The sequence below is a fragment of the Amphiprion ocellaris genome, chromosome 17, assembly GCF_022539595.1.
Source record: "Amphiprion ocellaris isolate individual 3 ecotype Okinawa chromosome 17, ASM2253959v1, whole genome shotgun sequence".
NCBI lineage: Eukaryota > Metazoa > Chordata > Actinopteri > Pomacentridae > Amphiprion > Amphiprion ocellaris.
Window position 1 is genome coordinate 15,073,291 of NC_072782.1, and position 23,360 is coordinate 15,096,650.

Here is a 23,360-nt window from a genome sequence, read left to right on the forward strand (position 1 = left end):
AGAGGATAGAAAAAAGTGAAGAATACACAACCCTTCAGAATCCATAAAGATAGGTAATTACATGGGATGGATCAATACATCATTAATAATTTATAATGATGGGGACACCTGTTATTGAATTCCTGTTGACAAACCCCAGAGATAAGCTTGGAAGTGCCGGGTATAAGCTTCCATATGCACTGTAGCTGATATTGTGTAGCTGTAGTTAATGGAGAAAAAAAAAAGACCAGCTGGGGCAGAAAGAGAATAAAAAAAGGAAGCCTGATGGAGTCGGCTATAACCTTTGATCAATATAATGGACTCCAACAGCTCTGTGCAGTCACCTCAAACTATTTATATGCACAGGGAAGGAGAGCAGATGTTTTTGTTCATTTCTCCCTCTCTTTACCTTGATGATGGCAGAATTAGAAGCAGAAACATTTAATGTCCCTCCATCTAAAATACGACTTTGCTTAAGGAGCAGTGAAACTCTTCATTGAAACCTTTTAAGCTGTGAATAAACTGGATCAATTCACAAAAGCATGTGTGAGGACTCAAGGGTTTCTTTAATGATCATGTTGGAAACTGAGGCAATGTTAAATCTGATGAGATGTGCAAGACATGAGATGAACAAGTCTGCATAAATTATAAATTCGAAAAGATTCAACTCTTAGACAAGGTTAGGCAGTTGAAAAGTCGATGGGTAAATATTAATGCAGTGCTATTAATGTTTTAAAAACATTGGCCATGTAATCTGTAAAAATGAATCCTGCAAGTCCTTTTTCGTCTGTGGCTAAATATTGCATGTGGCACCTTATTGTGGTAGAACAGCATTCCAGTTTAACCATAATTAAATTTTCCTCTTGCAAGAGAAAACAAAAGTAGTGAGTAATGATATTGGTGCGGATTATAATTAGGGTTTTGGTTATTATCAAAACAATTAAGGGTTCTCTATCTGCAGTTTACCATTGATATTGCAGTTGCAGGGGAGGCAGGGCTCTTCCGGAGATTTCCGGTAGTGGTTATCTTTGCAGCTCTCACAATGGGGCCCGTCGGTGTTGTCTCTGCAGCTCAGGCAGCGCCCCCCACTGCCGGTGCTGCGGTACTGCTCCACGTCAAACACACATTCGTCTGATCTCCCGCTGCAGTTGCACTCTGAGAGCGAGGGAAAGCAAGACAGAGAAAAGGCGAGAGGTCAAGTGAGGGGAGATGTGAGGAACGAGGAAACAAGAGCCACAGGGGAAGAAGCAGACAGAGAAGGCAACAATGTAAAAATAAAAGACACGGCAGAAATAGATGAAGGCAAGAGGCACACGGAGGGTATATGTGTGAAAGATTATGTGTTCTGGGATTGGATCATAATTTAGAGGCTCGTTGCTAATCTCATTTCACACAGGCCTAATGAGGAGCCAATCGGCTGTCAGGGGGCACTTAGATAACGGTAATTCATGTTTATACAAGAGCAAATTACTCAGCTGATAACACACCATCACAGCTCTCATACCCCTCACATCATATCCCTCCTTAGTTTACTAGTTACCCTGAGGGGGGACTTAGGTGAAATTGCCCATTTTATTATGAATCAAGCCCTCAGTTGTGTTGAAAATAACCATATGATTACTCTTTCCTTTTAATAAGTAGTCTCAGCAGAATTCAGTTCATTTCACCAGTTGCTTTCACATGTTATGAACTTGGGGGTCGTGGTGCAGAACTTAATAAAGATTCAATAAAGACTTTTCCTTTGGCTGTAACTTGTGCTTCATCGAATAAATAAAGGTTCACATTCTTTGAAAATCCAACATCTGTTATATAAAAGGACTGACCTCACATTTATTATAAATTGGTGAACTAACAAGTAACAAGCTCATCATCAAATAAAAAAAAATAAAGGAATTACTAGTAAAACTTGCATTATTACTTTTTTTTAAAACTATACTTGGCATGAAGTAAAAATCAGAAACTAATTTTCTGGCCACCTGACAGTTATACTGTGAATCCAATATTCATCCTCCTTATTGCTCTGTTTTGGTCGCTACTTTGACATCAGGGAAATATCTGGTTGTGCAAAATGTTCCATAATTTCTTCAGTTAGCTAATCTGTAGCTTTTTCTGTCTTTTGTTGAAGCATCTATCTGCATTATTTAGTAAAGTGTCAATGATGTTATTTACAATTTGATTATAGATTACAGATAATAAAGGTCCCATATGGTATAAACCCATCCGTTGTATTTTGTTGTTGTTATAAGCTTGCAGGCAAAAAGTAATAGCCGTTGAGCTATGGCATTCATTTCTGCCAATTTCCATCCCACCACGTGTTAACCTCCTAGTTTTACAAGCAAGTTAGAATCTTACTGAACTGCTACATACCTGCAAAAAACAAAACAAAAAAACAATTGTCCTCCATCTGCTTTTGAGATGAGCCGGTTTATTTATTTTATAAAACAGCCTCTACTAACTCTAAAAGGTATCAGACATTAGCAAAGTACACCAAATGTTCTCCAAATGTTCTGCTTTTAACCGCAAGAGTGAACACAAGCATCTCCACGCACTCCCAGCATTTGAGGAACGTTAATTATTTATGGCAATGTCACCACAATCACAGGAAAAACTCTGAGTTTTAGGATGCTGTGCAGCTAATGTGGCTAACATGATAGGATCAGTTTTGACTGGCCGGAGCTCTGTGGTTATTGTACTGCTGAAGAGCATTCAGAAATGGTTGAAACTTTAAGACCATTTTGAACCCAGTAAACAAGGACAGGCTAGACTACTGTGTATTTTTTTCACTTGTGGCACAGCTTCAGCTTATGTTTGCTTTTCTCCCTGACTCTGTGTTCACGTATACTGCATTTTAAAACAGCTGAATTCCCAATAAAGCTGTTCTCATTTACATATTTTCTTGTTTCTGTTGTCAGACAACAGACTGAGTAAGAAATACTGACTTAAACACTATACATTTTTACCAGAAGTCACTTCAGACCCATTTCCAAGCTGCTGTTCTGCACCACTAGACTACTGATTTTGTAACTAAAACCTTGTTTGACAATCTCACCATACACAAGTCAAAAACGATGGAATTCAGCGGTATTAACATGCAAAACGATCACTCAGAGAGAAAGACAGAGAATAACAGAAAGTCATGTTCATGTCTGTTTTGGCTGCCATGATCAATGGTTTTTGCTCTGTGCTGTCAATCTCAGACATAGAGAGTCTTTTTCCTGAATAACGAAGTTACAGCAGCTGCATCTAAAGCAACAGATACAACAACAGCCCATTTAGAACAGGGCTAAAACCAAGGATTACACCATCATGGTAACATGAACCACTTCGGCATTATTTAGACCTTAATAACTGAATGACACATTCTGAGGAGGTGAGATTTCGATTATTTTACTGAAAGGGGACACAATAGAAGACCTTAAAATTAATTACGGTATATTAGCAACACATTTATTCAGACATTTTTGCTGATGACTTGTTTATTGTAGTGATGTTAACTTAGTGTCTCTGAGTTCAGTGGACAAAGTACCCCCTGTAATAAGATCTACTGGTAATAAAGTTGCCTCATTTACATGTTGCATCTTCTTAGCTGACCAGCTCCACTGCCACATGGAATCTTGCCGATTTTGAAAATGACTGTGTAGGAAGCCATGTCTTTACAGTTTGTGTGGGACTTCTTAAATGCAGAGCCCTGAAGCTAAAATGTTAGTGTCCAGTTAATATTCAAACTCCAAACTATAAGCTGCTTTTAACCAGAATGCCTTGTTTTCTGGTCTTACATACAAAAATGCAGAGGGTGTGACTTGCAGATGTGGCAGCTGTTGAAAGTCACTTTTGATGGAGTGGTGCTGAGTGTAATGAGTATTGTAACGAATCATTTTAATTGTTGAATAATTAGTAAAAGAATGTAATTATACTTTCTACGGATAATATGTAAAGGATAGTTCATAACATCTTGCTGTGTCTGAAAATGAAATTAATAGTTAAAAGATGCCACAAAGCTCTTCAGAGCAAAGAATGAACTGAGGAGTCGAGAATAATTCTCTCTGGAATTTTCATTCAGTTACCTCTTCACTTAATACAAGGTGATTGGACAATTTGTTGATATAAAAGTATTTTATTGTAGTTTTCAGAATCCATCCTGACATTGTGGTTCTGACACGTGCAACGAAAAGATACAACAGGAACCAATAGCTTTTGCACTGCTATGAGCATATTTTTGAGCACAACATGCACCTTTTGACAAATGCTCAGTCCCTTGTTATAACATGTGCAATGCCACTGTCCATGGTGCAGCAGAATCTGACCCCCCACCTCCGGTATAGAAAGTTGCCCCAGCAAGACTCAATTCTGATTTGCACTGTTGGGCATCCAGAGCAGAAATACCAGACGGCTCTACTTGCCACCTCCCATCCACTCTGTTTTTGTTATGCCAGCTAGTAGTGCTGCCACACTGCTGATCAGGCTAGCTGATAGCCAGGTGGAAGTACAGTGATACAAATCCATGCAGACTCTAACATTTAATAAAACATGAAGCGATTTATTTACTTAACATGGACCAAGGCATTTATCTCCTAAGTATGTTTCAATCATATAATGTCAGATCCACCAACAGGTTAGATCAAAGCTACTTCACGTGTGAAATGACCAACAGTCAGCTTTTTGTTAGTTATTTGGTTTGATTACAGTATGTGTACTGACAGTGAATATGCAACTGTAATGATCTGGGATCAATCCCAACTTTAAAATTCTACTTGTATATTTTCTTTTTTTTTAACTGCCTTTGAAGTTGATGTGGTTGGCTGCGTTAACTTACTTTCTTAAATATAAAGACATCAAACCATTAAGCACATTATCATAAGCATGTTAAAATTCAGCAGCATGATTTCCATCCAGATTAGGGAGTGAAAAAGAAGTGTTGCAGAACAGTTTAAAGGTGCTGGGATAAAGATTACTCCAGCAGAGTGCACATACAGTACAGAAAAATGGAACCAAGGACAGAACAAATCATTTAAAGCTATTTTCAACAAGTTTAACACAAAGACTTCTGCACAATTTTCCTGTCTTTGGCCATCTTGACCACATTTATAGTTCTGCCCATCCACAGTCACCTCTTTAACATGCTGTTTCCTCATTCCTGCAATGGAGACCACACAGTCTGTGCATCACTGCCACAGTAGAGCCGTTATGCATGGAAGAAAGGGACTCTTTGCTCCCTGCTCCGTCTTGTGCACAAGTTTTTCCTATGATTGATGATGCCACCTCCTCAAACATTATGCCTCATACATTCTTGGATAACCTTTGGTGTCTAAATCTGCAGGCTTACAATATGAGTTTTTTTTTTTCATTTTAAAAGACGCGAGTTTGCCGGACACCAAGTTCAGTATGACTTAAGGATGGGGTACATGAACCTGCTGGATGTTGTGCGAAAATTAGCAAGAGGAAAAATAATGTTTGGGTGTTGTTTTGTCAGTACAATTAGGTAAGCTTAAACGATTTCATTCCGATGAATGGATGGACTTAAATCCCTTGTCTCAGAGCTGTGACTGAATAGTAGTTAGAATTTAACTGTAATAGATGTCATCAGTTATGAGTTATTGGATGATGAGTCCAGTCTACTAAATTCAGTGCCCTGTAAATTTCAATACTACTCAGAGGTACAAATTTAATTTTCAGTTGGTATAAACTGCCTAAGTACAAAAATGAATCCAAATTTCTACAATGTTGCCATTTTTAAAAAATCAAATTTTGACTACTCAGTTAGATAGAAAACAACCCAACTGTGGGGATATGCAGCAGCAAGTCTGTTTTAAGCAAAACATAATACTATCTGGTTTAGAATTTTGTTTTCAACATATAAGGGGACATTTTCTGGTAAATGTACTTGTCAGGTCAGAACATGTTGAATGACAATGTGTTGCATTTCATGTTTAATATCTGCACTTGCAAAAAAGAGTCTGGTTGCTGGAACTGAAGTTTGAGTAAAAGTTTCCATGAGTCACAGAATATGGCTGGTGAAAGATTGTGGTCCGGCTTAAATATAGAAAAAACTAAAAAGACCGAAGGAAAAGACAGAACATTTTAAGTTTATGTGCACTGAACTAAAACCAGTAAGCGTGATGGTTTGATTTTGTTTCCTCCACAACTTCTTGTTGCAATATCCTGTACCTTGTGTTTCCTCAATCCACTCCTACCTCATTCCTACAATGTGCATGCAGCACAAAAAAGGTGGCAGGTGATAAGAGAGGTCAGTATGATGCCAAACTGAAGGCCAAGCTCTGCCCTCATTCTCACATATCTGAATCACCCTTCTGTGTGTGACTTTACTGTAAGTGGAGGTCTTCAGTAGAGATAACCTCCTGTATTGTTCCTGTGAGAAAAATGGACGGCCCAGTGCCTTCAGTAAGACTATAGGCCAGTGACACTAACTTCACTTGAGAGGTCTGTCCTGCAGCACTTCAGAGTCTTGCTAAAGGTTCCCAAGGACTCTTTAATTTGCATACCATGCCTATATAGGCGTGGACATTGCCCTCATATTGCTCCTTGGGGCTTTGTCTCTGAGAAATTAGTCTGGACACACAATAAAAGCCGTGTTCTTCTTTTTGTCCTTTGGTCTTAACAGCACACAACCACTTGCAGCCCAGAACAAACTCTTTCTGTCTGGCACAGCGGCACTATGTGAAATCGTTAGAATCAAAGCGCAATAAAAAGATGCGATATTTTGATATCAGGGTTGACTTCAGACTCATTAGTGGTACTATCCTTTTGATAATAAAAATAACTTTTTTCAGGATCAATGTGGTTGTTAGTAGATGTTGATCAAAGACAGGCTTTGCTCTTTAAATCAAAAGAAGTGAACCGGGAATTATGATGTGAATCTTTCCTGAACTACCCACCAAGTAATACGAGAAAAACATGCGTACAGTTTAGAAAAGATGAAAAAAATGACAATGAAATGTGAAACTAAGTAAAATTAGAATTTAAAAAAATATTTCATTAATGAGGATAAACTGATGCGTACTTAATTCATTAAAGGTGCAACATGTGAGATTTTATACATAAATGTAGCATAAACATAGCAGCAAACGACCACTTGCAAGAGAAAGACATAATGGAGTAACGGTGTCCTAAACAGAGAATGAAATCACACTTCTCTGTGTGTGTTGTAATCCAAGCTTTTCTGTTCAATGTTTTGGCAGCTGGACAGGCTGCATGTGTGTTAGTGCATGTTGGTGCATGTGAGTCCCTCCCTCTGTTTATTCAGAGACTGAGAAAGGGTGACCCCTGCAACACACTGTAAATGTGAAAGTATGGAAGTCTGAGGAAATAACAGGTGTCATTTGCAAATTAAGAGTAAAAGTTGAGACTGGACGCTAGAAATGCAAATTTTGAATAATATCCTCATAAATGCAGCATTATTAGTAAACAATTGATTAATAAAGAGCACAAATTAAGTACAGTGGACATGATCTGTGCCTCAACAACAACTCTGCTACATATGCCACTTGGATATAGAAACAATGTTCTCACCAATCCTGGCTTGTTCCACTGAGGTCTGACTGGGGGTCATTAAGTGTCACACAAAGCTTTGTCATGGTGGCCCTTGAACAGCTAAACCCCCACAATGCTCTCTGCTTGCCAATGCATAACCATGTTATATGGTTATGCATTGGCATAACCATATAACATGGTCTTCAGAGCCTAATGCAAATAATGTTTATTCAATACAGAGGCTGTAAAAACAAACATGAGCCAAATCTCAAGAATTTAACTGACTCTTTTATACCTGTACAAATTTCATGTAAACACTCCTCTTCCATTCTGGAAAGCCACAACCCATCGTCTTAAAACCCAATCAGGACGTATATGATACATGATGTATATGATAGGTTAGCATTATTTCTGCATAGCTCAGCATGACCTTAGTTTCAACTCACGAGTGCAGATGAAGAGAGGGCATGAGGAATGTTTCCAACACCTTGTTGAAAATATGCCATGACAAATTAGTTTTGAAGGCAAAAGGGGGTCCAACCTTTTACTAGAAAGGTGTACCTAATAAAGTGGCCAGTGAGTGTATGTCCTCCAATGTTAGTTCAGCAGCAGCAGTCACTTTGTCTTTGCTATGATTACGGAGTCTGTGATATGCATTAGATCATTTACTTTGTAAATCATACTTATGGTTCTAACTTACGTGTTTTCATTAAGGATAAGTAGGTGGTACATACGTGTAAATACCACTGACAATACGTGAAGTAAATGAATAAATACATTTACATTCAGTGTTCATGTTACACAAACACACTATGTATATCCTTGAGCTCTAATAAACATGATGAATGGGATGTCCTTCCTCACTGGTGGTATTAGATATACACATTATCCTAATCATTGAAATTGGTTAATATATTATGACAATATTTTTCATCACCCAGCCCTCTCTTGTGTCATTCATCTTTCAGTAGCGAGGCTTGGTTTTGGAAGGGTAAAGGAAGTTGCCGCCGCTCTTCACCTGCATGAGAGGTAATGCAGAGCACACTCTTATTGTCTTGTGCTCTTTATATGAATAATTTGTTGCAGAGCACACTGGAGAGAGGGACCACAACCCCTGCAGGCACAATGATTTCTCATTTTTACATCTAATTTGTTGGATGAATGAGACGTCGCTCTACCCACGGGAGAAGAAAAACAGCAGTGATGAACCGGCTGAGGAAGGGTCATGTTGTATATACTGTATTTCTGTATGACCTTTAGTGTACTGCTATCAACAAACAGGATCTTGACTTGACACACATCCAATTCAGCCATTTAGTACAAATTGTGATTGTCTTGATCAACCCATCAACACTGCTGCAAACTAGATGAGTGCTCAAGACTCTGGTTTATCCTTAAAAATGTCTCCAACTCTCACTATCTCCTTTTCACTAATGTCTGTGTTTTAGTCAGTGCAGTAATGCATGCAAAACTGGGACAGGTCATTTTATACATGTTTTAATCTTTAATGTGTTTTTAGCTTTAATGTAGCAAGGAGTCATAATTTACTGTGGCTGACTTCCTATATTAAAGAAATAGTTTTAGGAAACACACTTACTCGCTTTCTTGTCAAGAGGTAGATGAAACGCTGATTCCTCTCTCATGTCTGTAGGCTAAATATGAAGCTGCAGTTCACTGCATCAAAGTGACATTTTTTACAGTTTGACTTGTGTATTGATTAAACAAACTCGGTGTGTTGATTAGCCAGCTTTAGTGTATTTATTTTACCTTGGGACAGAGTCAGTCTAAGTCTCCTGCTGATTCCTGTCTTCATATGAAGCTAAGCTAATAGTCCTCTGGCTGAAGTTTTATATTTCACATACACAGAGTGGTATTGCTCTCTTATCTATCTCAGCAACAAAGCATATTTCCTAAAATTCTTCCTTTAAGGGTATGTTGGACAAGTGTGATTATATTAGGGTTATAATTCTATGAAAAATGAAAAATGGACTGCCACATTAAGATATCTGAGCCTAGAAGCCGTCAAGTTTCAAAGCTGAGTTAACTGAATGCATGAATACTTTCTTGTACCTTTTCATTAACTGTTAATGAACATAAAACTCTGTAAACTTTGCTGAATCTAAGAAAACAGGTTGCAACCGCTTCATCATATTACAACGCATTACATTTCTACATGTACAGTTAATTTCAGTTTTCCTTGTCGTGAAAGTATCCAGCACTTTTCTTAACATACATACATAAGCTGTAGTTTTAAGCCATACAAGTGTCTATACTTAATAAAATAATGACATAAAATTTCAGGCTTTCAAGTTACTTCACATGAGTTATTATCATTTTGGGTGAGATATGAGATGGCAGGATTTGATGCATTGATGTGGCCTTTAAAGTCAGCCTTTAAAGAAGAACAAATGACTACAAGTTGTAAAACGTCTAGTGCAGTTTCCATTTTACAGTGTATACTGTGGGAATTAAAAATATGTTATGTGTGATTTTTTTTAAGCCTGTGTCTACTTTCTTACTTTCCATCCTTCTACTAGCAATACCCACTTCATCCTGCAGAGGGTTGTGGGGTTTTGGAGACTATTCCAGCTGACATTAGGCAAGAGGAGGGGGAACTACACCGTGTCACCAGTTCATCACAGGGCGAACACAAAGACGCAGACAACCATGCATACTAACATCTATAGCCAATTGAGAATCAGCGGTTAACCTACCATGCATGTCCTTGGACTCTGGGAGGAAGCTGGAGAAAACCCTCACAGGTACAAAGAGAACATGCAAACTCCACACGGAAAGCCTCCAATTGACCAGCAGGTTCAAACCCTGAAACCTCTTGCTGTGAGGTGACGGTGCAAACCAATGTCGCCACACTTTCCTCTGCTCAATTCATTTCCCTGCAGTTACATCAGTATGTTACAGAGAAGGTTCCAAATCACCGTTGGCTACCTCATCCACCAAAAACATATTACAGTTTCACAGGAATACGTATAATTGGGCAGCTGTGGTGCAGGATGTGCAGCAGGTTGTTCATTAATCACAGGGGTTCTGGTGCTTTAAGTGAATGAGAAGCAAAGAAAAGAGGCAAAGTGCTTTCTCTGCTGATGTCCCCACACTTCTCCCTGTGGCCTTCAAGTAGCTGAGTTTACACACACTTCACTACATGGAGGGTGACCGTAATGTGGATCATGTGGACTCAATCATGTGACAGCTGAGGCGGAAAGAACTCAGCAGTAAATGAAGTGGAAGGATGTTGGTAGGTGCCAATTTGCATTTTGTGAGAAAATCGGCAGGTTTCAGACTTACCCCAAACTAGTGAGGATGTTTTTTCTTTGGTGGTTTCGATGATCAATACAGAACATACCTTATACTATACTGGACATAGTTTGGACTGAAGAGGAAGTCATGTCAAATTATGAAAATCCCCATTTGAAGCTAAAACATACTATGAGACTGAAAAAAAGAGTAGACCATGTCTTTTAATCTATAACTTTCACATCTTTTGATCAAATATAGAACATCAGAAAAACCAATGCAAGCAAATGATAATCAAAAAAATATAACTGAAATGCTGAAGTGATGTTTTTGTGATACAATCTACACAAATTGCACAGACAAATAAGGTGATAAATTACAAAACCCTTCAGCCTGTAGTGTTACTGTTACTATGGCTGTGTAATAAATATAGCAAACATGAGTGATCAATGCTTAAATGATCAGTTTATTCTCTGTTTAGAGTTTCAGTGTAGGAATTGATGGCAGCTGATGGAGGTGCAGACTGATACTTTTGGATGGAAAATATATCACAATGTAACACCAACGCTGTCTCTCCGAGAGAGAAAAAAAAGTGTGCATTGTTTGTTTCACAATTCCATATGGCTGATAAATACTTATTAAATCCTGTTCTGACACTTTCAATTACTGAACTGTTGCCTGATAAAAGGTATTGCACCTCATACAAAGAAATAAATTAGCAAAATAATAAATTTGGCAAACTAAGTTACTAATACACTGAATGTTTATGCAGTTTTGTGTAAAGGTTTGGGCACCCCAGGGTAAACTGAATATTTGGATGACTTAAGAAGTGACGAGAAATAAATACAAACCCTGCGGCAAGCAGACATTTTTTTGATCATTTATTCAATTGTTAATGCACATTTTATTACTTTTATTTAATAAAATACCAAAAAGTAAACAGTAACTGCAGAAAGTGCAAAAAGAAGTCAGTTGTTTTGTGATTGCTCCCGCTGGCAGAAACCACAGCTTAAAAATGCTGTTCCCTGCACACGGCTTCAAGTCACTTCTAAGATTCTTTTAGGCTGAGATCTACCAGCGAATTATCAATATCTTCATGTCAGGGGACAATAAAGACGATTCAGAAATCTTTCCTAGTGGATTTTAATGGATGCTTTGGGTTATTGTCCTGTTGTAGAAGCCAGATAGTTTCTTTGACAAACTACATGACATGTGAATTTAGAATTTTTAGTGGAATCCATTCATCCTGCAATGTTTCTTATGCCATGGGCTGCCACACAAACCCAAAGCAGGATATTTCCACCTCCTTGCATAAGAGCTGGGAAGATGTTCTTTTAATCAAATGCTGCTGATGGCTCAATTTTAATTTCATCTGCTCAGAGAACATAAGGTTCTTCTGGTTCATCACTCACTTTTGTAATGAAGTTGCAGGTAAGGTTTCCTTCTAAAAAGCAAGCTATGCTTCACAGTGCAGCACAGGCTGGGACAAATTAAGGACAACATCCCAGACAGCTTGGACCCATTACAGTGTGCCTCCCGCCTCAGTAGATCCACTGAGGATGCCACATCACACACACTTCACACCACTCTGGCCCATCTGGAGAATAAAACTGCCATGCCAGGCTTTTATACGTGGCCTCCAGCTCTGCATCTAACACCGTTATCTCATTCAAGCTGGTCCAAAAACTGCTAGATCTGGATTTTAGTGCAAATGGATCGGAGATTTCTTTCCCAACAGGTGCTAATTGGAAGACACAACTTCTCCCTGTTGATCCTCAAAGGCAGCACCCAAAGGGCAATTTTCTGCTGTACTCTCTGTTAACAAAATGAACTGTGTGGCCGGATACAGCTCCAATACCATCATGAAGTTTGCTGACGACACCACCATCACAGGTCGATCGCCAATAATGATGAGACGGCAGAGAGGAGTCACACCAGGACAACGACCTGTCTCTTACTGCCAGTAAAACTTAGGAGCTGTTCAATGACTTTACAAAACAGTGTGAAGCTTATGCCCCCATCTACATCAGTGGTGACGCTGTAGAGACAGTAGGCAACTAAATTCTTCTTCGTCACCCTCAGCGATGACCTCAAGAGGACAGAGCACACAGCAGCTGCTATTAAAAAGGCCCACTGCCGACTTCACTTCCTCAGCCCTCAGAGGAAAGTCCACTGCAGTCCTCACCAGTTTCTACAAGTGTGATGTAGAGACCATCCTCACAGGCTGAATTATATCCTGGTATGTCAGCAGCACAGCACAGGACAAGAAAGCTCTGCAAAGGGTGGCTAAAATAGCACTAAAGATCATCAGCATGCTGCTCTAAGCCATCAAGGACATTTACACTTCGCGATGTCTCAGAAAAACAAAGTCTAGCCATGCACTGTGGCACGGCCGCTTTTCTCCTTTCTGCTCTCTGGTAAGCGGCTCAGGAATATCCTCAAACATGTAATAAAGCTTGAGGACAGCTTCTATCCCACTGCTATGAGACCATTTAACACATTAACGTGCAAAATTAATACAAATTTTTACGCTGTCACTTGCAAGTTATCCTTTACACTGTCGCTTTAATTTCCCACTGCTAATTCTGTTAAATTATTCTCCCTATTATATTCTACCTAGTGCACTTTACTACCTCATGTTAAATATTGCATTATATTATCTTAGATACCTTCTAGCAGTTAGTATTTTGTCCTCAGTCAACACTTACACAACACTTTGTGTAATTCTACACACCTATTTTAAGACCACCAAGCAAATAAAATCAGTAGTCAAATATCAAATTTAGACAAGCAATCCTGAAAGTGAAATTGCTAATAAACACAAAGAGGCACGATACTGAAACACTCGTCAAAGGCCCCCTGAAGCTTCCATTTACCTCATGCAACTCCTATTCACACAATAACAACAGCAGATATAGCAGTAATAATCACACAATCTTGTCACTGCTTTCCTTGCTTTTGGTTTTTGAAAGAAGTTGTGAATCTGAAGCTGTGTGCCATTTCTGCCTAATAAAGATATTTACTTACTGTAGCCACAACTGACTTGTCGCTGTACTGTTTTGTTTTTTTTAACACAGAATATATACCTTTGCAAATTTACAGATGCTTTTTATCTGTAAAACAGAAACATATCTCATTTTGTTGTCAACCAACCATTCAGTTGGACCTGTTAATTCATAAAGATTCAATGTTGACGTTGCTAATGCTATGATGAGCAAATGAATTGTCAGACTGTATTTAGTAAAGAAGCACAAAGTGATCAAACTGCATGTATAGCAGGTTGGATGTTATGTCATTGTGTGTGGGAGGACTAAACTAAATCACCTAATTGATCAAAACATTAAACTAACACATTAGACCGAGGGTCACCACTGGGTTACTGTGACACGTTGAATTACGGTGCTGTGCTATTTCAAGCCTCCCAGCTGATGCAGATCAACATTCACACCAAACACATACCACAGCGACGGAGATAAAAACACATTTAACAAACTGTACAGTGACTGGATTTCCCAGGATGACCATGTGTGATATGAGTCAGTGAGATGAACATTTGAAATGCATAAATCTAAATTTCACATCCTGTCAGTGTGATTTACTACATGCAGGGCAGGAAACGATAAAGAGGATTTACATCTGAAGCGAAAGAGGCAAAAGACATGAATGCAGAAAATAAGCAGCTTATTAACTGTGTGTCACTTTGTGTTTATTCTGTAAAGTTCAGGTTTTATCTTAATTATTGTCTAATTGTTAGCTTCCATGGTTTTCTGAGCCTCAAAAGGTCACAAATTCATTATCATTTATTTTCCATGCTAAAAGACTGTGTGAAAACACTAGATGTTTGGTATAATGTCACTGCATCTGACTCACTGCTGCTTTTAACACTGCCTTTTTTTTTATCCAACAACAAATTGAATCAGTGTTGCAAAGTATTTGCCAGAGTGCATCATATACAGCATATAACAAGAATGTGCGTTGTCAGTTGTTGCAGCTATGCAAAAAGTTTTATGATGTTACAACAATTACAGATTTATACTATTTTATTTAATATATGGAGATCACTTTTGATCATTTGAGTATTTCTGTGTACTGTATTGGTAAAAAATACATGTATCGGCACTATTAAAGATACACAAAATATGCTAAATAGTGTTAAAAAACCTAAAAAGATCAATAGTTTTGGAAAAATATGTGAGTTAGGAGACAAGTCTGTATGCAAAAAATGAAGCAACTACCTGCACTCAGTTAGCATAGCTTAGCATAAAGAAAGGAAATGGAAATACTACACTCCAGAGATGTTATAAGGGAGAGACTCGCTACCTAAAGAATACTGAATGTAAATCTATAGGAGAATTCTTTAGTGCCAAATATGGTGGTTGTATGATATATGTCCCCTAAAAAGCCAATCATCCGCTTGATAGCAACCAGCAACCAGGAAGCATCCAGCCAATCGTGTTGGTGCACTGAAGTTAGTGTAACGAGAAACTGTGCACATTAATCTGTTGGGAAAAACAAGTTTTAAACCTTATTTGGGGGCAAAGCAACCACATTTTTAAGTGTGTTTATCAGATTTTTACTGGTTATTCTATACATGCCATTCTTATGTCTTGGTAGCCATTAAATTTAGTTATGGCTCTTTCTCGTTTCACTTAAATAAAAAGATCTTGGTCTTGTTAGCCCAAAATAATTGCCCAGAGGTGTTACCAAATTGACTGTTGAGTGGCACTAGTTGCCTATAAAGAGTTCACATATATGCAAGAGCCACTGCTGAAGCTGAAGGCTTTTCATTATGTCCAGACAAAGATGTGTGGAAAACGGGGGGAGGACAAACTGAACTGTGCTGCCTTGAAAATGTGCTCATGCATATATGTGGGTCTGTTGAACAGTGTGTCAAAATACTGTAGACAGAAAGTCTATATACCTTATAAAACCACTCAACAAAACAGTCCTTCTGAAGAGTTTTTGTAATTTTTAGTCATGTCAAGCTTCCATGTTCTTGCAAGGTGCTCATTTTTCTAGACTTTCAATGCTGACCACATCCATTATGTAAACAATGTGGCAATAGTAATTGTGCATTTCCACATTTTTTTTCTTATCTTCAAAGCTGTGTTAATAGTGTTTTTACATAGCTGAAACCAAGTCCTTTCGATGTATTTGAATAGATCTTTAAAGAATGATGTTTTTCACACCAGATACAAACACTGCATTCACACCTTGTATTTTAACAGGGTTACCGATGGGGAGTGAGAATTTAAAACAATTTCAGGTGCCGCTTGTGACAAATAGCACGGCAACGTGTCGCCAGCCCTTAAACTAAATCATGCATATTATATGGGCACAGGGCACGACTGCCTGCCCCGTTTCCGCCCAGCATCCAATGAGTGCAGGTTATGTTGAGTGGCGACTTTCAGTGTGAATGGCTGTCTGCCTAGTGTCAGGTGATTGACTGGAGCTGCCATATGATTGGCTGGTGACCTGTCCAGGATGGACTCTGTCTCCTGCCCAGTGTGAGCTGAGTTGGCTTCAACCACATGCAGTTCTTCAAGGACCAATGTGTAAAGCCAATAAATGACGGATGGGTAAAAAATTCCACAGTGGATTGGAAACATATGTTTAGCCAGATGGTGAAGCCAGGCTCTGAGTGTGGTGTTGTAAGATGCATAAAGAAGAAAAAGGCGTTACCATGGTACTATCATGTATAAAATACAGGGAAAAAAAAAAAAATCGAGATATCTGTTTAGGTTAGGGGTTACATGCTAATACCTTACACATCATAAATGACACGCATGGTGCTGTGTTTTATATTTTATGGCTCCAGGATTGTTTCCAGGTCAAAAACTGCATCACAACAAAAACATGCACATTGAGCCTTGGGCAATCAGCATCAGCATACAGATGTAATAAACTGTTTCAGACCTTTGACCTCTGACAGCTCAGCTTGTTTTTGTGTTCAAAATAACTATATGCACTCTATGCTGCCCTTATGGTACAACAACACAGTAAAAGATGTTTTTTTTTAAAAAGCTGCTTTAAAGGTGGAGGCAGGATATGAAAGATTATTTTTACCCAACATGAATACCAAATCTCACAATTTTATTATTTTCAAAACCCACATACTGGGATTGACACTTTTCTAATCTGTGTGATACCCAGCTGAAAATGACAGTGTATGAGGTGTAAAAAACAATTATTATCACATTAAAAATATATTAAAACAGCAGTTCTATTTCAATACTTGGTGTGTTCAGTATGTCTAATTTCTTGCTGATTATAATCACTAGTAAATGAATGTATGTCCTTTGTTACAATGTTATGTCTAAACACTGAGAATATTATGATGCCTGGTGTGGTACGTGGCATGCAATAGTAAAGCGTTGGTGGGCGAAACTCAGTCAAAATGAGCTTTGTGCCAGATAGAGATGTGCAATTACACTGAGCATTCTGTTTTACGCTTCCACATGCTGTGCCACTTTTATATGCCGTGTTTATTAATATACAGCATTGATTAAGTTGGGTGCAGTAGTCTATTTAAGACGCCATCTGCTTGGAACCAAGAGTAAGAGTAATTAAAAAAAGCTTGCTGCTTAATAGAATCCCGCAAAAAAAAAAAAAAAAATTGCAATCCACTCTCCTTTATGGTTTTTATCCCTCAGCCAATTACAATCCGTCCTCGACAGCATGCAGGGAAAGTGCACGGTGTGTTGAACGGACCCTGATAATACTCAGCTAATATACAGAAGCACCCATGGGACAACGCCTGCAAACATACGTGCATGTGAGCCAAATCAAACATACACAAATCTTCCACGGAGTGGTCGTTAGCAATACTAGTGAGCATATTTAAAGGCCTCACAGTGCAGCTATTTTGTTTTTTAAATCCTTCGTTGCTGTAATGCAGCCACTAAGTTTGTTTTCATTACGGCTCAAAAAGTAATAACTCAGATGGGGTGGTAATCAAATATTCAGTATACAGCATAATGAAAATCACTGGAATTCTATGAAGATTTCATTACTGATTGAATGATACTAATTGATTTCAGTGATTAAGGAGACACTCTCATGCAAAAGCTGCATTGGAGGAGATCAGAAGTTGAAGACATGCTGGAGATTTGATGTAAGGTGGCACACTGATGTGTTGTATGGGACCTTTGACAATCTGGGCTTGTCACTTGAATTTAACACTGTCCTGTGGATTTTCCAGAAGGCTGCACCCAGTGGACTCATGACAGCGCCCCCACAACCGAGCTACTCACTCAGGCACTCGTTGGCGGAGTCCCCGGTGGCCCTGGCCCAGGGTCTGTCCTGGTACAAGGGGTGACATCTCTGGCAGTCGGCTCCCACTGTGTGATGTTGGCAGGCGCAGACCAGGCCTCCGTGTTCCCCCTCAACGCACTCGCTGGCATGACCGTTGCACTTACATCTGAAAGAAACATGGGTGGTTAAGTAAAGTCTGCGAGTACAACCTTTCTTATACTCCTTTTTCTCTCTCTACGCTTCCTCTCAATGACAAAGTGTAGACACAGCTATGCACACGGTGAATGGAATCGAAGGCAGGGGGGGAAGTGAGAAGGTATTTCCACCGTAAGGAGTTGTCACTTCCTATTATCTTATCTACCGGAATAAACATGGTCTGAGATGAGCTAGGGTTTTTATTCCACTCCAGCAACTGTACTTTTCAACTGTGTTAATGTGCCATTGCTAATATACTCACACCGTCCCTAGCAACAAGCTGGTGTCAGATCTCTAGTGTTTGTATATAGTATGTCTCTGCATGCTCATATTTCATCATATCAATATCTGTTTGTCTTTAACAACTTTCACAAACATATAATATTTATGAGATAAAACTGTGATTAAGTCCCAGGCCGTAAATATCTGTTAACATCTTGTCCCTCTACTTGTGGAAAGCCCATCATTTCCTTTGAAGCATGTTGGCAGCTACCCTTTCCTGTGTGTGCACTATTTCCTGAAGTGTTGCTGGTTTTGTCGAGTGCTTGCGGTAGGGGACAGGGACTTGTCGCTTAGTGGCAAGCTCTGTCAAATTTAGCCAGCTGTCCCGGAACCAGATGCGTGCTTGCCCGAGGCTCAGACCCAGTTATTCCTGTTGTTTCTGAGACGACAACAAGCTAGTAACTCCAAAGTGCCTCCAATCCACACGTGAGACCTCCGCTGGATGCGAGGTGTGATAATTCTAACTGAATATGTTATGAGGCAGTTGGCCTGAAGCGTACAGTATGCACTTTTCAGAGAGTGATGAGTCCTCGCGTAACATGAGGACGAAAGGATAAGAAGGCATTTTTCACATATGTGGGCTGTTACCGCTGTGATTCTCGCATATTTTTATAAGCTACATTTCTTCAGGGCAGCTGAAGCCGAGATAGTCTCACTTTCATGGTCATGTTCACGCTGATAGGCACATTCATAGCTGGAAGCTACCTTGTACAACCAGTGTGACCTGCTGACCACTGGAGCAGCTTAGGTTAAGGGCTTTGCTCTGATGAAGGAGTGGAAAGTGCTGCTTTTCCAGTTGAGTCCAAGGTTTAAACCGGTGACCTTTTGGTCACAAGCTTCATTCTCTAACCTTGAGGCTGCAGTCCACCATCGGTTACGACTGCATTGATATACTGTATAAAAAATCACAATGAATCTTTTACAGCATCTAACTGGATGTGTGGTGCTGTGGTGTAAAAGGGCATGTGTACTTGTACAGAAGGCACTGGTATAAGGCTAACATGTTGTCATGCGGGTCTCTCCCTCAGGTGTTGTGACACTGGTGGATAATTTGTCATGGCCCTGCAGTGATCCTGAGTGTTTATGACAGGTGTCAGATCAAGTTTATATTCTTTTTGAAGGCTTCATCTCAACTACTTAATCGTCCACTTCTATCTGCAGTGCCAAGGTGCAGCCTGGTCCTTGGTGCCATGTCCTGTCTCATTACTGTGAGTAATAAAGCAAAAGAAGTGGAAGGAGGATGGAGGATTATCTTGGTTTACTTTCATCTGATGGCAGTTTGACAGACATGAAGCAGCCCAGGATAAGGTGTTGACTGCTTGTCTTGCTTTGCGCACACACACACACACACACACACACACACACACACACACACACACACACACACACACACACACACACACACACACACACACACACACACACACACACACACACACACACACACACACATACACACTATCCATCTGTGTTATACAACCCTGTGTCCTGAAAGATAAGTTCAAAGACAACAAATCTGAATTATCAAATATGTTGTGAAGAAAAGACATTGCTACCCAGATGACACGTGTCTTTTATGTATCTGTAAAATCCCTCCATCCATTATCTATACACCACTTAATCCTCATTAGGGTCGCAAGGGGGCTAGAGTCTATCCCAGCTGACTGAGGGCAAGGCAGGAGACACCCTGGACAGGTCACCAGTCTATTGCAGGGCTACATATAGAAACAAACAACCACACTCACAGTCACACCTATGGACAATTTAGAATCACCAATTAACCTCAGCATGTTTGTGGACTGTGGAAGGAAGCCAGTGTACCCAGAAAAAATCCACGCATGCACAGGGAGGACATACAAACTCCAAGCCACTGTGCAGCCCTGTCTGTAAAATGTTCCTTGTAAAAGCAAAACCATCATACTAAATGCAGATGGGAAAAAATATATTGGATGAATATCGAAAAAATCAACATCAACTAAAAGTACACTGCTTGTCCAAAAAAATGATGACATGCAGTGTTCATCATCGGAGTCTGACAGCATTAACATTAGCATGGATAGCTCCTGTCTTTGGCATTTTGTCTTCTGTTTACAAACATGGGCGAAGTGAAGCATGACGTTTGAGTTGGTAGGTCCATGTGACACAGCCAGGCAACTGGTCGATCAAAAGTAATGCTGACCCCAGAGGTCACTGCAGTCCACAAGACTGTGATATGCCAATGCTTTACAAATGCTTCAAAATGGTAAAGGAGCTCAGTGGTGGTGGTGGCGGCGGCAGTGGCGACGACGGGGGGTGTATTCCGAATATTCTTATCTCAAAATTAATATTCACATACCACCACAACGACCGAATATTCGGATATTTGGGTTCAGCCCTACTGACTACCTAAGTATACTAAAAAATACCAGGTCTTTCCATCAATGGAGTTTTTCTTCCCGGATGACACAACCATATTCCAAGATGACAATGCCAGGATTCATGGCTCATTCACATTGTGAATGAGTGGTTCAGGGAGCATGAGACATCATTTTCACATGTGGATTGGCCTCCACGGAGGCCAGACCTCAGCCCCATTGAGAATCTTTGGGATGTGCTGGAGAAGACGTTCCACAGTGGTTCAACTCTCCCATCATCGATGCAAGATCTTGGCAGAAACTTAATGCAACTCTGAAAAGAAGTAAAGATTTCTTTGCAGAAGCTTATTGAAACATTGCAACAGCGAATGTGTCTCATTCTCAAAGCTTAAGGTTGTCCAATGAAATATTAGAGTGTGCAACCTTTTTTGGACGGGCAGTGTATAATTTGGGACACAACCAAAATCAATAAATATTCAATCAAAACTATGGTGGTTTTATTTTTGTAATTCAAGATCAAGGCTGAATCTATAAACATGCAATATTGTGGACATCCATCCATCCCTGCCACCCACAACTCCATCCTCAGGCGGCAATTGTGCTTCCTCCAAAACGAATTTGGCAAAGCCAGTTAATATTGTATAAATGCACTGACGTGACACATGCTGAAGCTGGAAATTCTGAATTATTTAGGCAACACCAGTAACTGATGTTTAACATTTCAGAAAGAATGCGGGGTGACATTGTTCTGGAGGGGACATTTCTTGGTGTCTCTTACCTGCCACCCACAGAGAAATCAGAGATGGCGTAGAAGTACGAGCGCAACACTTTAGCGTCCTTGAAAAACTCGTCTCCAAAGGTGTTGAGCCTGTCCAAAGAGATGAGCAGGTCGGTTGCTGTCACCCATTCCTGGAAACAGAAAGGAGGAAAGAAACAGGTAGGGGAGAGGAAAAAAAAACAACAAGGTGAGACCAAAATAAATAAATAAAGCTGAAAAAAAAACACCTCTTGATGTCACTGATTTTAAAAAGTGGAACGAAGCAGAATGGCAGGGGGGCAGTGTGCCGGCTCCTGCCACTCTTGGGACACAAGGCAGCAGACAGGAAGTAAGAAGGAGTAGAAACCAAACTTGGCTTCTATTGAGAGAAGCAAAACGGGCAAGGACGTGTGAGACAGCACAAGCTGACAGAGTAAAGAAAACGGGAATGAGGGATCAAGAGGACAGGGGTGACGGCAGGGGAGGGAGCCGATGTAATGGGGAGATAATGAGTATGGTGAAAGAAATTGAGTTAATGTCAGGAAGAAGGGTGAAGAAATAAGGGGATTAATGGAGACAAAAGCTGAAATATGAAAAAAACATGAGAAAAGAGACAACACTGCAGCACTGCTTCGGTATAATGGATGGCACTTGGCAAAGCTCCCGCCCTGATATGATTTAAGCTCCTCTGTTTGAGCCTACTGCAAAGGTAAAGACGGGATGAAGCAAGAGCGGGAGAAGAAAGTGAAGAGGGATAACACAAACAGTAGAAAAGCAAACGGGAAGTGCAATAGTGGGGTGGAAGATAAAAGTCAGGCCAGGTAAAGAGAGAACAAATGACATCTCTTACCCGTGAACAGAACCAACTTTAAAACAAATAGCTGGATGGAAACTTTCTGTCTGTTTCTTGGCTGGTTTGGGACTCTGTGGCAGTCCTGAGAAAGCCTGTAATGCTGTACGTTTTGAAGCTTCTCCCCTGAGACGCCTTTGAAGTGTGGCAATAGGAGACAAGGAGATGGGAGCGGATAGGCCTCAGACTAAAAACACGTGTGATGAGTTCATTCATGTTCTTCCTGGTACTACAGTGTGTCTTTGTCAGACAGTGCCTGTCGAGTCAGACTCGATGTTAAGCACAATCTGTGTACACTTTACAAATCATGTTTGGTTTACCTTGTTATCAGTTTCTAAAGCACAACATATTCTTTGTAGCAACATGGCTCTAGATAATGGAAAATGTGCTCCAGGCATTGATGCTCTGCAGAGGATGAGTCCTACTGAGAATGGTAGTTTCCTGCGTTGTCCTCTGTGCCACCTGCAGCTGACAGTTTTGACTGTTTGTAAAATGGGAACATCATTCAAAAATCATTAAGGAATTTAGTCAAATCAACTTATCTTTTCTAGTTTGCATTAAATAAATATGATTTATACAATGTAATTCATTTGTTATGAGTTTTTCCTGATTTCTAGGTAATTTAACTTTAAATATCTAATTTTTTAGACCACATTTATGTTTTAAACAACACAACTTCTTAGAACTTGAGGCATTCTGACATATGCAGCAAAGCTACAATATAAGCAGACTTTATAAGGTGCATAAAACTCCCCAAAGACACTTGTTTTCCTTTTTAGTTTAAGACTTGGTAAATTTTTGCTATGCATCTTTAATACATGTTAAATTAGGTCTGGGTTGTCTCTTTTTATAACAATCAAAACAATTTTAAACACGAATAAGGTTAATATGGTATTCAGCCTCTACATCTATAAGCTTCTAATTTATCCACTCTAACTGGGAGCAGCCT

General features: G+C 39.6%; 1 protein-coding gene across 1 annotated transcript in view; it reads right to left on the reverse strand.

Moving 5' to 3' along the window:
- Window positions 1-23,360, reverse strand: part of lamc3 (laminin, gamma 3) — a 135,304-nt gene that overhangs the window by 85,476 nt on the left and 26,468 nt on the right. The window contains exons 3-5 of the mRNA XM_023279538.3: window positions 21,583-21,713; window positions 17,973-18,139; window positions 946-1,134 (exon numbers count right to left, since the gene is read on the reverse strand). Coding sequence (XP_023135306.2) covers window positions 946-1,134; window positions 17,973-18,139; window positions 21,583-21,713 — 487 coding nt within the window. The remainder of the gene's footprint in view (window positions 1-945; window positions 1,135-17,972; window positions 18,140-21,582; window positions 21,714-23,360) is intronic.